Below are 16,749 nucleotides of genomic sequence, written 5' to 3' on the forward strand. Positions count from 1 at the left end.
AGATTTTAATTTTTTAAAGAAAAAGGAGAACCTTCACATAAAAACTAACTCCATGACCACGTAGCTTCGCTTCATTTAGATGCAACATTTTTTACAGCAAGAAACTCGAGTAAAAAACCCTTTCCCTCACATACTACTATAATCCGCAGGCCTGGCCAATTCATGCGACCCGCTCTTTTTGTGTCTGCCGTGAGCGTCAGTCGCACTGCGACGACTGCCTCACTGGAACCGCTACTTCAAAGTAGCAAAATTTGTGTACGGGTTGCCAATGATGAGTAGCAACGGAACGGTTAACGTTACTTAGGAACTGAATTTGATTTCACAGATGAGCACTTCTGAACAGATTGCTTTCATTTTGGTTATTTTTTATGATTTACTTCACGTATTCGAAAAAAGTATAAGGCTTATGTTCCACTTTCTGCTCCCCTTGAATCTGTTCCCAAACACGTTTGCGGGTGTACAGATGATGCTAAGCCTTTCTTAAGGAGATTGCGTCATATGAACTTTGATTACAATACAGTACTTACAAGTTGTGGTGAAAATTAACTACTTATTCTCTTTGTCACGACAGCTACACAATTGCTTTTAATGTTGCTTATTAAACAATGGATACCATAACATAGAGAACAGATCTGATTTTGGATGGTATCCACCTTTGGCAAATACGAGTACAATATATTCTTCTTCTGCAGACATATTTCGTTCAAGTTAGAACATCATCAGAGATTTTTTTTTCTTTTTCTTTTTCTTTTTTTTAACTTTCTGTCTTGTTACTACATGTTGTGGTTTCTCGGATTCCTATGTTACACATTACAGTTGTTTTCCTTTCACAGTTCGCCAGAAAAAATGACAGACTTTGAACATAGAGTATCAGAAAAAGCACAGCATGTCGCAACAATAAAGAAAATAAGAGAAACCACTATTGGAGCTGTAGCTTTAGCGAAACATGTGTGGATAAAAGACGAAAAAAATTTTGTATCTTCAAGGTGGATTCTACACAAAAATAAATTTATTTGTAAGCAAACACGCAAACAAGATCTTCAACCTCAAGCTGACGAGAACAGATCACTATTCTCCGTAAAAAGTGTGAATCAGCTGACGTCAAAATTTTCTTTCGGCAGGATAGGAAGTGTAAGAATACAAAGATTGTTATAGAATTCAGTTCCGTCACGAACTTCCTTTTTCAGTTTCTCCGGGATAATTATGACAATGAAAAACTTTTGAAGTTGGTTTATTTTCAGTAAATGAATCATTAGATATGACAAAAATATTGCGATTCTGTCATTATTCACTCATAGTGATGACGTTCTTCGGACCAATGTATACTACACATGTATTGTCACTCCTCAGCAAAGCAGGTGTCTGCGTCGAATTTGGGAAGTAGAAAGTATTGAGACGCTGAAATTCTGGATCAGTCTCTTGTACTGGTCCTCTGTAAACGAGAAGTATTAATGATTGGCACGACACGTTTGAACAACCGTTTTTTTGTGCAAACTTCCTGGCAGATTAAAACTGTGTGCCCGACCGAGACTCGAACTCGGGACCAACTGAGCTCAGCTTCGGTAGCTCAGTTGGTAGAGCACTTGCCCGCGAAAGGCAAAGGTCCCGAGTTCGAGTCTCGGTCGGGCACACAGTTTTAATCTGCCAGGAAGTTTCATGTCAGCGCACACTCCGCTGCAGAGTGAAAATGTCATTCTGGAAACATCCCCCAGGCTGTGGCTAAGCCATGTCTCCGCAATATCCTTTCTTTCAGGAGTGCTAGTTCTGCAAGGTTCGCAGGAGAGCTTCTGTAAAGTTTGGAAGGTAGGAGACGAGGTACTGACAGAAGTAAAGCTGTGAGTACCGGCCGTGAGTCGTGCGTCGGTAGCTCAGTTGGTAGAGCACTTGCACGCGAAAGGCAAAGGTCCCGATTTCGAGTCTCGGTCGGGCACACAGTTTTAATCCGCCAGGAAGTTTCATATCAGCGCCCACTCCGCTGCAGAGTGAAAATCTCATTCTGGATTCTTGTTGTTGGCGTTCCACAGCTATTTTTTGTTCAAGTGAAAATATTTTCACAGTTAAGAAAGTTATCAGATTTGAATTAATAATAAGTGTACGATAATTCTAAATGCAAACGATCAAGTTGCTTCACACCGACCTGTTCCTAATTTATTTTACGTATATACCGACATACCAAGGTGGTTTATTTATCGGGATCTTGGATACAGAAAGACTTAACAATGTAAAAAATAATAATACTCGATCCTGATAAGAAGTTGTAGTGAATATGTTGTGTATAGCCTCATGTGAACGTAAGAGGTGTATTAACAGCACAAGTATACACACGCTCACATACAACACACAAACAGACACAAGAAAACATCACTACACCCTAAGATGCGTTCCGATGGTTCGGAGCCGGCCGCTGGTGGCCGAGCGGTTCTAGGCGCTTCAGTCTGGAACAGCGGGACCGCTACGGTCGCAGGTTCAAATCCTGCCTCGGGCATGGATGTGTGTGATGTTCTAAGGTTAGTTAGGTTTAAGTAGTTCTAAGTTCTAGGGGACTGCTGACCTAAGATGTTAAGATCCATAGTGCTCAGAGCCATTTGAACCGTTTGATGGTTCGGAGGTATTTTCTCATCAAAATCGAACTGTCTGGCCCAGAATCTGAATGTGTTATAACGTTTTAATCTGTACGAATGTCTCGTCATCTACGAATGTTAAATGACATGAGTTAAAGATAATTGAGTACACTCATTCATTATGGAGTCGGGAATCGGGAACCTGGGACTGAAATAATTGGTATTGAGCAATTTGGAATTAAGAAAGTTTCTTGCGAAAAAGTTTTAATTTACATCGCATAATCGTAAAAAAAAGAAGATAGGCAAAGTGATTCCTTTTAAATATCGAGCATAGCAATAACAGTCTAAAGGTAAGGAGATAAAATACACTTAAATTTAGTCATTTTTACACACTGATAAATATTATATTACAATATTCATTACAGAAGTGTATGGCTTTACACGGTAATGCACTTCTGCTTTATCTTTTTTTTTATCGAGACATTCGGTGTTACAGACGAGACCTAGGCTGCGCCTGCTGCCCCGTCTCTCTGTGTGACAAGGCGCCCCACGGCGGTGGCGACGCCCTCGCTACTCGGGCCTGGAGTTGTCCACCTCGACGACGATGTTGAAGCGGCCCAGCAGGTGGGTGGCGTTCTTCAGGGAGACCGCCAGCCGGAACTCCCCCGGTGGCAAGCGGCGCGTCACGTTGCTCAGGCTCAGCTCGCAGTTGTCCAGCGTGTACACGCCCTGGCAACACACCAGGACCGCGCTGATTACACAACGAGTCAGCAATCTATCGATTTCAACACACTCATCGTACACGTCACAAGACACGACTACATAATCCTGCTGATTGTTGGGACAGCATCTCATGTCCTAAATTCCTACTGCCGATGATTATTCATTGTTCACATTTGTCCCCATTTAAAAAACATTCTGGCTAGAACAGCGGGAGACATCGGTCACTTGTGTGTGTAAGTTCTGTGTGCATGGTTGTGTCAATGTGTATGAGTGCTTTGCATCCTTTCTGAAGAAGGTTTTGGCTGAAAACTTGTGTGAACACTCTTTTAGTCGGGCCTGCTTGCTGCTCGCCGTGTGAGTAGCAACCTAGCCGTTTCACAGTACAGTTATTCTCTCATGAAGTGTGTTGTAAATAATCTACTGCAGTTCAGCTGGAATAATGATGTACATAATCACAATACCAGAATAAAAAAACGACATTTTTTACGCCACATTAAGGTTGTCTGTAGCACAAACAGGGGTTCACAATACTGCAACCATAAGTTTTGATCACTTACTCACTAGCATAAAATCCATGAGAGAGAACAACGTAAAATTTGGAACTAAACTGAAAACGTTTCTGTTTGACAATTCCTCCTATTCCGAAAAATATTGTGTATTAGTGTAATGTGTGAATCGTGATGGTCAGGAATTACGACCAACAATTTTCTGTCTTTAATTAAAAAAACAAAAAAAATGAATAAACGACCTGCATTTACAGAAAAAAATTGATTTCAATATATAATGACTCGTTCGTTCCCTGTCATTATCATTTATCATGCAAATGATACATGGAACATGAAAGTAACTAAGTAATCAAACAGAGGAAGTAGACGTACATTCCATTGTTGATATGTTTGGTTATTCCTGAAAAACTGACAGAGTTACTGGCGAGAAATATTCCGAGAAAAGAAGCAAATAGGCTACTGCACGAAAGGTAGATCTACATGTTGTATAGGTCAGGCTACCACTACTAAAAAACGACTTACATACATGTTAAAACATAATATCCATTTTGCGGTGTCTAAGTGTTTGAGATTGTTCCCTTAATCACTTCTATGGCATTGCACAATGCTGAAACATTTTAAAAAATTAATCGTTTTTTACCCTGTGAACTGCAGCTATTGACCACACACTGAATAATGCATCACAGGTAAGATTTCAAAGTGAGAAGATGTGTGAAGTGCAGTGAGACAAATGCACAGGCGATGTAATAAAACGAGCACTGCTCTGTATGGAGGAGTGCATCTATGCAGTTGTATTTTATTGACAATTCAATAATCGTTCACTTTGTTGACGTGCACAAGATACGATAGCATCCCTTCCTTCTTTCCTCACTCCACGGATTTATAGGCTAACAAAGCACACGTAAGTAAGTTTTTTGCAAACGTGAACATTAAAAATGTTGTGCATACGAGCTGAAAGCTGGAAGTGTAACGAAAAAAAAAGCAATATCAGTTTGCAAATAAGCATTGGTTTTGGATTTTCAGCTTCATTTGCTATCGACACAAATACAGTAAAGTGGAATTAAACGTATTACGAAAGCATGTTTTATGCATCACTTCCTTCTCTTCTTAGTTATTCGAAATACATCGACAAAAAGAAGTTAGATGAACAAGGCCAAAAGTTTGTACGTGTTATTAGAGCAAATACGTATTTAAGAACAGAAAAATGTTCGAAATTGCCTTCTTGACACTGTGTTATTCAAGAAGCGCTGTAATTTTTAGTTTTTAAAACAGTGTTGTATGCACACGATAGATATAATGAGCAAGAAGCAGTCGTAAACAACAGTCTGCCAATGTTTTGGGCTGCGTAAACTGGCGGCAGATCCTGCTCACTCTGGTTCCAAAACAACGTACAGCGTAGGTGTACAGCACCACCTCCCTTCTTTTTTTACCTCCATGACCATTGCAGTCTAGGCGTCATCTCCCTTTGTATTTTTTTAGCTGCATGAGTGATGTCACAAACCGTATTGTTATCTGTGGTTGATGTTATCAGTTTGGGCAGTATGTATGATCTGCCTAATCAATGTGTGTGTGAGTAGCTATCTTTGGTAATGAATTCAAAGAAATTTTGTATGAAATGGTTAGGTTTTAAATCCGTTTGTTCATTTAAAATCTCAACAAGGTGCTGTGTCGGGTGTTCATAGATACCTATCTCTTCAAGTACGCTCATGTTAAATTTTCAGGTAATATGCATAAAATTTTCATTGTTAAGTCTATTCGTTATGCGTTGTGGTTACCGTTCTGTAGGTTGTTGAAGAGCATAGGTGAACTATTTTCGTTAATTCCCGTGTGCCCTTGACACCTTATTGTGAATTGCGTCCTCTCTGTCCAATTTAAAATTTATTGCAATCCTAGCCAGCCGGAGTGGCCGTGCGGTTCTAGGCGCTACAGTCTGGAACCAAGCGACCGCTACGGTCGCAGGTTCGAATCCTGCCTCGGGCATGGATGTGTGTGATGTCCTTAGGTTAGTTAGGTTTAATTAGTTTTAAGTTCTAGGCGACTGTTGACCTCAGAATTTAAGTCGCATAGTGCTCAGAGCCATTTGAACCATTATTGCAATCGTGATATTCGATTTTGTGTGTGCCTCGGTTTGTGTGTATCTGTAGTTTTGTTTGCCTGAGTGAAGTCTCCGCTGGATATTTTTTTGATTCTGTACGCGAATAGGATACTTGTGTTCTTCATTAGTGCGTTTAATTTGTTTGATATCGTACCTAAATTTTATGTCCTCCTGGATTTTTGGTTGGGTAGGTGCAGTTTTTCTTTTGTACATTTGCATTACTACATCTGGGTTGAAACCGTTTTGTAGTAGTTTATATCCTAATGTATCGAGTTCTTTTTGTATGGCAGTTTGGTTTAATGGTAGATTTTGTATTCTGTGCGTCAGGGCGTGGGAGTATACGTTCCTGTGTTCCTTTAGGTGGTATGAATTAGCATGTATAATGTTGTCAGCTGTTGTGTGCTTCCTAAAAATTTATAAAAGTGTAAATTATTGTTATTAGTGATCGCGAGTCCAAGAAATTAATCGATCTCTTCGTTTCTGTTTCAATGGTGAAGTGCTTTAGGATTGATTTTATTTAGTGCTTGATGGATATGTCGGAGCTTTGGCTCATCTCCATATATAACGGCAAGCGTGTTATTCAAAAGAACTCGATACATTACGATGTATATCCCAATAAAATGGTTTCAGCAGAAACATGTATTGGAGATGCACAAAAGGAAAACTACACCTATACAACCAAAAATTCACAATGAGATTAAATTATCCAGAGAAACATAAATAAGACTAAACCAACATACATTCCTATTACATATTTAGAAACAATATCTAACAAATTAAACACAACTAATATCGAACACAAGTAGCCAACAACAGTATCCAGCGTAGAATTCACTCAGAAAAACAAAATTACCAATATTCACAAACCCAAACACATACAAAATCGAATGCCAGGATTGTAATAAATTTTACAGAGGAATGACAGGGCCCAGGTTCAGTATGAGACACCAAGAGTACTGGAAAATTAACAAATATAATCCATCTACCTCCTTCAGACCTATATCATTGACGTCGGTTTGCAGTAGGGTTTTGGAGCATATACCGTATTCAGACATTATGAATCACCTCGAAGGGAGCGATCTTTTGATACGTAATCAGCATGGTTTCAGAAAACATCGTTCTTGTGCAACGCAGCTAGCTCTTTATTCGCACGAAGTAATGGCCGCTATCGACAGGGGATCTCAGGTCTCAGGTTGATTCCGTATTTCTGGATTTCGGGAAGCTTTTGACACCGTTCCTCACAAGCGACTTCTAATCAAGCTGCGGGCCTATGGGTATCGTCTCAGTTGTGCGACTGGATTCATGATTTCCTATCAGGAAGGTCGCAGTTCGTAGTAATAGACGGCAAATCATCGAGTAAAACTGAAGTGATATCTGGTGTTTCCCAGGGAAGCGTCCTGGGACCTCTGCTGTTTCTGATCTATATAAATGACCTGGGTGACAATCTGAGCAGTTCTCTTAGGTTGTACGCAGGTGATGCTGTAATTAACCGTCTAGTAAGGTCATCCGAAGACCAGTATCAGTGCAAAGCGATTTAGAAAAGATTGCTATATGGTGTGGCAGGTGGCAGTTGACGCTAAATAACGAAACGTGTGAGGTGATCCACATGAGTTCCAAAAGAAATCCGTTGGAATTCGATTACTCGATAAATAGTACAATTCTCAAGGTTGTCCAACTAAGTACCAACTTCAGTTGGAAAGACCACATAGATAATATTGTGGGGAAGGCGAGCCAAAGGTTGCGTTTCATTGGCAGGCCATTCAGAAGATGCAACAAGTCCCACTAAAGAGACAGCTTACACTACACTCGTTCGTCCTCTGTTAGAATATTGCTGCGTGGTGTGGGATCCTTACCAGGTGGGATTGACGGAGGACATCGAAAGAGCACAAAAAAGGGCAGCTCGTTTTGTATTATCACGTAATAGGGGAGAGAGTTTGGCAGATATGATACGCGAGTTGGGATGGAAGTCATTTAAGCAAAGACATTTTTCGTCGCGGCGAGATCTATTTACGAAATTTCAGTCACCAACTTTCTCTTCCAAATGCAAAAATATTTTGTTGAGCCCAACCTACATAGGTAGGAATGATCATCAAAATAAAATAAGAGAAATCAGAGCTCAAACAGAAAGGTTTAGGTGTTCATTTTTCCCGCGCTGTTCGGGAGTGGAATGGTAGAGAGATAGTATGATTGTGGTTCGATGAACCCTCTGCCAAGCACTTAAATGTGAATTGCACAGTAGTCCTGAGATATAGATGTAGATAAAGATCGATAGTTACAACGCAGAACGAATGGAGTCAGCGAGGAAAAATGTACACTTATTACCTAAAGGTTTAACAATGAACGTACTTGAAGGTATAGAAATATACACACACAATGCAATGTCCTGTTGACATTTCAAATGAACAAACTATTTAAAACGGAGACATTCTATACAAAATTTTATGAATTCCTAATCGAAGGTAACTATCCTCCGACAAATGTAATACAAAGATCATAGATACAGCCCAAAATGATTACATCAACACACCAAAGAAACCGTTGAAGTAAATAAAAAGAGGTTAGCTGTCATTATGTCACAAATTCTAAGCCGACGTCCGCCATCTTACATAGCCCAAAGGTTACGTTCATTGCCTTTATGCGTCGATGGTTCACCGCGCTGATACTTCCCTTCACGTCACAGTGACGCGCTCTTCCCCAGTATCGAACATGTTGGGTGCTTTGATTGTGTAGAGACGTAGCTGTTTCATCAAAAATGCCAGCTAGAGTCATTTACAGGTGTACTAATACATCCGATCGTACTCTGAAGTTATTGTTGCACTGTTTACCTATATTGTAGTTTGATTTGTGTCATTTGACTTTAGATTCCTTTACCCTACCTAGTGTCCGTTCTGTCTCTTCTTCCTGGGTTTTTCATTTCCTTCCTAATCGGAAACGCTGCAACATCCGAGCCATGTCGTATCAACGATATCGTCCCCGCACAATACACGGCTACGTAACAGCGCAGATTGTTGGGACAGCGTCTCATGTCCTAAATTCCTTCCGCCGATAATTATTCATTGTTCACGTTTCCTCCTTACAATATCAGAATAAAAAGAATGACATTCATTACGACACATGGTCTGTAGCACAAACAGGGGTTCACAGTGCTGCAGCCAAAAGTTTTGATAGCTTAACCATTGATATGAAATGCCTTACAGAGAGTAAAGTGGTAAATTGCGAAATTAAAATGACAACGTTTCTCTTTGATAACGCCTCCTATTCCGTAGAAGACGATTTTTTTATTTTAATGTGTACATGGCGATGGGTGGAAAAAACAATTATCTGTCTGTCTTTAGTTTTAAAAAATTAAAAGAACTAATAAATGATTAGCATGGAGACATATTTTGATTTAGCATACAAATGATGCATGAGACACGAAACTAACTAACTATTAGTATATCACGAAGAATGATACAAGATGATATACTTTGAAAACCTAAAAATGAAACTCTAACGTATAATCAAGCAGATAATCAAAGCAGCCGTACATTTCAATTGAGATTTGTTTGGTTACTCCTGTAAAACTAAATTTCTGGGGAGAAATATTCCGAGGAAAGAAGAAAATAGGCTACTGTTGGAAACGCAGACCTACATGTTACACAGGTTAGGCTACCACTACTAAAAAATGACTTACATTAATGTTAAACAAAACATCCATTTTACGGGACATTTTTGAGATCATTCTCTTGATTACATTTATAGCGTATCTCAATGCTGGAACATTTTTTAAAAAATTATATCATTTTTCTGTCTTTTAATTTGCGATTATTGGCCACACACTGAATGAATGACGCATTATAGGTAAGATTTCAAAGTGAGAATATGTGTAAACTACAGTGAGGCTAATGCACCGATAGTCTAGTAAACTAACTCTGTTCTGCATGGAGGTATACCTCTATGCAGTTCAGTTTCTTTGACATTTCACTTTCTTGACATGCACGATACACGATGGGGTGCGTTGCTTCTTTCCTCGCTACACGTGTTTGTGGGCTAACAAAGAACACGTAGATAAGTTTTGTGCAAACGTAAACATGACAAAGTTGTGCGTGGGAGTTGACAGCTGAAAGTGTAACGAACAGGAAGCAGTAGCAGTAAGCAGACAAACATTGGTTACAGATATGCAGCTTCATTTTCTATCTATACAAATACAATAAAGTGGAATGAAATGCATTATGAAAGCATCATTTTCAAAGCACATCCTTCTCTTCTTGCTTATTCGAAATATGTCAACAAAAAACAAGTTTCTTTAACAATGCCAAATGTGTCATATTACTAGAGCAAATAATCATTCAAGAATAGAAAATCTTTCGAAATAAACTTCCTTGTTCTATGTTATTTATGTATGCGTTGAAACTTTTCCTATTTAAAACATCCGTTGTGAGCACATCACAGAAATAATGAAAAGAAGCAATCATAAACAGTAGTCTGCTAATGTTTGGGCTATTTAAGATGGCGGCAAGCTCCACCTACTCTATGACGTCAACTCCGTTCTTTTTTTACCTCCGTGGTAACTGTAACCATTTAGCATCTCTGGCTAACTGTCACTACTGCAGTCTGTCAAATCTGACGATGAAATCAAAGGATAGAAATTACAAGAAAGGACGACTGACAACAGGAGCAAACTACGAAGTGGCTTATAGCATAAGAGTCCTAAATTCATACCATATTGTAATACAGTACAGAGTGACAGCGACCACTTAGGACACATGAACGATAAGTACCAAATTTGTATATCCGAAAATGTGATTAACCAACACTGTAATAAAAAAAAATGTAACTTTCGCAGATGGTCTGCACATTGCAGTCTAGCCATAATGAATCCATCACAATAAATACTTCATTTAACTACTATAGCAACACTCTTGAGGTTATTACGAGGACAGTTTTTTTTTCAACCTCCGATAGGCTGTAAATAAAAGAAAAGTGCATAGATAACGATTATTTTATTACAAAAAAATTTGTTCAATTATGTTTACTTTTCAACATAATCAGTGGACAAGCTTTGCAATAACCTCTTCAAAAAATGTTGCCGCCAATAATTTCAAATGCACATTGATGTTGTTTCGAAGATCTTTGTTGATTTGAAAGTGCTGACCTCCTAACCACGTCTTTAGTTCAAGGGAAAGGTGAAAGTCGCTGGGTGCTAGGTCCGGACTGTATGGCGGATGATCGAAAATGTCCCACTGATATTGTTCAAGGAGCCATTGGATTGTGCCAGCAGTATTTGGTCGAGCGTTGCCATGGATCAACACAATTCCTGAAGTCAGCATTCCTCTTCGTTTGTTATGAATGGCTCTCTGCAAACGTCATAATGTTTAAAAATAAGCAGCTGCACTGATAGTGGTTCCGCGCTGCATTAAGTCTACAAACAATACACCTTTTTGGTCCCAAAACACGGTAGCCATAACCTTTCTGTCGTTGAATGTTTGTTTGAATTTTTTTGATTTGTTTAGTGAATTTGGATGCATCTATTGCTGTGATTTCCGTTTTGTTTCCGGTGTGTCGTATTGGATCCAATGTTCATCTTCAGTAACAATTGATTTCAAAAAGCTCTCTCCATCATAATAACGGTCAAGGAAATTGAAAGGTGACGCCATTTGGTGACTTTTGTGGGTGTCTGTCTGGAACCTAATGAGCACAAAGTTTTTGTAGCCTAAATGTTCAATAATGATAGAGTGTATGGAAGATCTTGAAACTTTCGGAATTTTCATAGACAAAGCAGTTATAGTGAACCTACGATTTTTTCTAGTCATTCTGTCAACTCGTTCAACAAGATCGGCTGTAAGACAGACTTGCACGCCATTTTAGCCATCTTTGAACATTCGGCACCATTCACGCACAACACCATCAGCCATTAAGTAATCACCGAACACTCAGCTCATTCTTCGATGAATTTCTGCGGCACTATTCCCTTCTGCTTGCAGAAACCGAATTACACTTAGTAATTCACACTTGGAGGGAGCAAAAATGCTGGGCAGCCATGTTTACGTATCTGTAGTACAACGCAAACTGATGCCTTGAGGTCGGCAATGGCGGAGTGTGTAGTGCGAGAGTTGCGCAGTAACCTGCAGTGCATGTCCACGTTCTGCCGCTAGCGTAGCTTGTATACTAAGGGATCGGAGGTTGAAGAAAAATAAAATGAAATAAAATCGGCCCTCGTACATAGTATCTCAAATTAAAGTCATTTGGCAACATTGTTAACTCATGTACGACATGTACCCTCATATAATCTATGTGTGTCTGCTGCTTAATTGCTACAGTGGCTAGAGTTTGCGTTATGGTATTCGAGTTCAGTTGCAGGTGCAGGAGTGTTCTTTAGTTTTCTGATTTTGATTTGTGCATTAATACTGTAGTACACTGTTTCTCAAATGATTCACATCCTTCAACTACAAGTTTTTTACAATGAAATGAATACCCCTAGCTCCATACAGGCGTTGGTATAAGTCAACGGGGACAGGTGAAAATGTGTGCCCCAACCGGAACTCGAGCACGAAATCTCATGCTTACATGGCAGACGCTTTATCCCTCTGAGCCATCGAGGACACAGAGGATAGTGTGACTGTAGGGACTCATTTCTGGCACGCCTCCCGTGACACCCACATTCCCAACTTATTGTCCCGCACTATATTCATAGTCCGGGAACAGATACCATCTTCATATATATAAGTTTTTTTTAAATGTAGAAAATAACTATTACTGGTCAGACACGTTATGAATATTCATAATCATTAAACATTATTTCTCAGTGAACATAAATGACTACAAAATTTAAAACCGGTGGAATGTTAAGCACACATAGTATTATGAGCAAGAGTGACCAATTTTTTCTTATTTCTTTCTTTTACGTTGGAAAGAGGTATGACTGAGGAAATTGATGGTAATGCTGATAAGGGACCGGTTGGCATGGAGGTACATACTACGTTGAAGAGAAAAGCGTACACGTTTCATGGCAAATTACACTGAGCAACACAATTATAAGGTCATTTCTTTGACATCCCGTAATAGTGTCCTCCTGAGACGCAGAGGTTTTAAATTTCTATGTTGTCAGCGATGCTTATTTCTTCTGAAATGATGTAATAGCATGGAGCCCTGCAACGTCACACTCGATGTCAACACTTCAAACATAAAGGAGTCAACACGTGCTGAAAAAAAAGGTGCCAGTGCTCGAAAATTACTGTGAGGTGAATGGTGGTTCAGTGACTTCTTATTGTCAGCAAAATTCACCACGAATCTCCCCAACACCAGAGCGGACGTGACACACGATGTGAAGACCGTCACATCACCTCTTACCCACATTACCCCCTTTGCCTCTGCGATGGAGGTCAGAACCGTGATGTCCAGCGTAGGTATGACGCAAGGACAAAGAAAATATTTCAGACACCCTGCCGATCCTTAATGACACGAAAATGCCTCTTGCTCATCGCACTGCGAACTGCCGTTTTCGACCGCAAAATGTATGGGAACAAAGCCCAAAAGAAAGAGGTGTTTTCATTGATGTCGTTTACGCCATCCCCTGAGGCCTTTTCGCATCGATACCAAGCACCGTCTTGTCTGCACTTGTAAGAAAATTGCGTGATTTCGACGCTAGGCGTCGTGGTTCCGATCTACGCAGAGTGTCAAAAGAAGGGGTGAAATGTGGGTAGGCGGGATGTGACGACCTGCCGAACGGTGGCTTTGAGCGGAGCCAATGTGTCACCATTAACCCTCTTACATCTCACATTAACATCTTAGCTCTGGCTTTTTTTTTCCGCATTGGTCGGCACCTTGTTGCCTGAAGCGTCGCCGAGCCCACCTTTAATGTCCAAGGGTGCCATACTTTTCCGCCATTACAGGGAAGGTTGCAGGCGCATTTGAGGGAAACAACTGCGTAGTTTCGAAAAAGTAGCCCTTTAACTGCGTTGCGCAGTGCACGTATTTAAAAGTGGAATAATGAGAAATATTGAATAATTCTACGAGCGTTCTATAAGACGGGCTTTGATTGCAATATAACTATGACGAAGCCTGATAGCTTACCACGCAGTCTAAAATCAGAAAATTAATTAGATCCATCTCTTCCTTGTCCACTACCACATTGAATTTTATCTGTTGCGAAGCCATCGTACAACTGTCTCATGAGTCAGTATCGAGAATGTTACGCACCAGTTGTCAAATGTGTGATATTTTTCTACATGTTTCGAGACTACGTTATCCCGTTATCAAGTAAAACAAGGAACCAAATCAATATATCACAAAACTACATATACAGACAACAATGTAAATATCGAAGTCGTCTTGTAGTACGACATACCTCAAAATTTCTTTGCCATTGGTCAGCCTCAAAAGTAAAATGCTAGTAGGAAAGATGCGGTGTAAATTATAAATCTTTTCGTGAAGACCTCATGTTGACGAGTAATACTCTCACAACGTTCGGCTGTAAACTAAAGACAGTTAACTTCACCTACAAAAGATAGTACCATGTTGCAAGGCATACGTCACAGCTCCAACGGTACTACTGTCTACCGCAAAATGACCAACAGGACACATTAAAACCTGTGCCGCTAAGTAGAGTAAGATGTTGTCTGCTTCTGAAGGAGGATGTCGCTAAAGTGTGCCCAGGAATGCCGTCTGGACGCTCCTTTCTTCTAATTTAAAACGGTCACGCATTCCCTTCGTTTTATAGCAGTTGGTAACGGGACAACGTAATCGCGAAACACTTGGCAGCATATGTATCAAACATTTGACAACTGGTGCGTAACATTCTCCATTTGCAGTGGTGCCGGACACATTCATCATGCTATCTCATTGAATGGAGTAGAATTGTACTCAGTGATGAGCTCTGATTCGAAATGAGCCCCGATGACAGGCGAAGATGTCTTTGAAGATATCCTAAACAGTGGTGGGATACCAGCCTGACAGTCGCCCGATATACGAGGGCTATCCACAAACTACATTACGTTTTGGAATTAAAAATAAATAATGTATTGGAAATTTTTTTTATTATATACAGATGAAAGCCACACTTAAATACTACTTTTCTACATAGTTTCCATTTAAATTAAGGCACTTATCGTAGCGATGGACGAGCTTGGAAATTCCTTCGTCGTAAAATTCGGCCGCCTGCGCTTTCAACCACGTGGTTACCTCTTTTGGGACAGAAAAGGTGTGATTTTTGTGGATTTCCTGCAAAGAGGCACTACAATAAACTCTCAAAGGTATTGCCAAACTCTGCACAACCTCAGAAGAGCAATACCAAACAAGCGCAGGAGAAAGTTGGGCTCAAAGATCTTGCTGATTAACGACAACGCCCGGGCCCACACGACAAATGCCACTCGTGAAGTTCTCGAATCTGGGAGTTGTTTCCTCATCCGCCGTACAGTCCCGACCTGGCACTGAGCGACGTCCACTTATTCCCAGCAATGAAGAAGTGGTTGGCTGTGCAGCGTTTTGATGACGACGCACAGCTTCAAGAAGAGGTAACCACGTGGTTGAAGGCGCAGGCTGCCGAATTTTACGACGAAGGAATTTCCAAGCTCGTCCATCGCTACGATAAGTGCCTTAATTTAAATGGCAACTATGAAGAAATGTAGTATATTTAAGTGTGGCTTTCATCTGTATATAATAAAAAAATTTCCAATACTTTATTTTTAATTCCAAAACGTAATGTACTTCGTGGATAGCCCTCGTATATCCCAACAACCGAGTATGATAGTCTGAGGTGCCATTTCATTTCACAGCGGGGCCTCTTTGGATATCATTCGAGCCACCCATACAGCATAGCGGTACGTCGCCGATATTCTACGCCCCGTTTTGTTGCCCTTCGCGGCAAGCAGTTCTGGGCTTACATTTCAGCAAGATAACGTCCACCCGCACACTGCGAGAGTGTCTACTGCTTGTCTTCGTGCTTGTCAAATCCTAACTGGCCAGCAAGGTCGCCGGATATCTCCCGAATTAACAACGTTCAGAGCATTGGGGGCATGACCCTCTTACTAGTTCGGGAATTTGACGATCAGACGCTTGTAATAGAATTTGGTACGATATCCTTCAGGAGGATATCCAACTCTGTCATTCAGTGTCAAGCCGAATAACTGCTTGTATTATCGTTATTGGTGGACCAACGCGTTACTCACTTGCTCATTTTATGTCACTCTTTCTCTTGAATAAATCATCCCATTATTCTGAAATTGTAAACATTCTTTTGTCTGTACATGTACATCAGATCTACCGATTTCCGTCTCATTCAGTTAATTCCCTTGGTAAGTCGTTTTACTGTCTTAGAGTGTATTCTATACGTCGTAAACATGTTGCAGTTACATTCAAATTGGCTCACCTTATTCGTTCAGATTTATAGCCCGCCCTCCTACTTTCGTGATAATGTCTCTCTTAGTTTTCAGTGGGCAAAGTAGGTTCAACGCTAGCTATACAGGGGATACTCTAGTAACATAACATAGATTATGTAATTCTATCCACTCCACTGTCCTATTTTTAAAGTAGAGCTTCGTGGAAGGTGTATACACACTTACTTCGAGAACCATCGCCTAGAAAATTACGAAGTGAGCTAGTGCTTGTTCAAAGTAATTTCTACTGGCACGGAAAAGTTAACCTATGTGGAATTAGGCTAGCTGTAATTTTAGCATTTGTAAGTAATAACGATATAGTACTTACCTAGATGAAGAGAGCCCTTTAAACGCAAGGTAATACGCCTTATAGAAGAAACGACTTTTATGGAGGAAGGTCATTGGTGAATACCTGATGGAAGTTGAAGGAAGGAAGATTAAGTTTAACGTCCCATAGACATCTAGGTCTTTATAGACAGAGTACAAGTTCGGAATGTTTTAAGGATGGGGAA

The 16,749-nt window shown here is 40.2% G+C and overlaps 1 protein-coding gene across 1 annotated transcript in view; it reads right to left on the reverse strand.

Annotated features, from left to right (window-relative positions):
- Positions 1-3,003: 3,003 nt before the first annotated feature.
- LOC124794654 overlaps positions 3,004-16,749 on the reverse strand; it is a 101,953-nt gene continuing 88,207 nt past the window's right edge. Inside the window, exon 5 of the mRNA XM_047258178.1 lies at positions 3,004-3,290. Within this exon, the coding sequence (XP_047114134.1) occupies positions 3,132-3,290 (159 nt within the window). The 3' untranslated portion in view covers positions 3,004-3,131. The remainder of the gene's footprint in view (positions 3,291-16,749) is intronic.

Source organism: Schistocerca piceifrons, chromosome 4, assembly GCF_021461385.2.
Source record: "Schistocerca piceifrons isolate TAMUIC-IGC-003096 chromosome 4, iqSchPice1.1, whole genome shotgun sequence".
NCBI lineage: Eukaryota > Metazoa > Arthropoda > Insecta > Orthoptera > Acrididae > Schistocerca > Schistocerca piceifrons.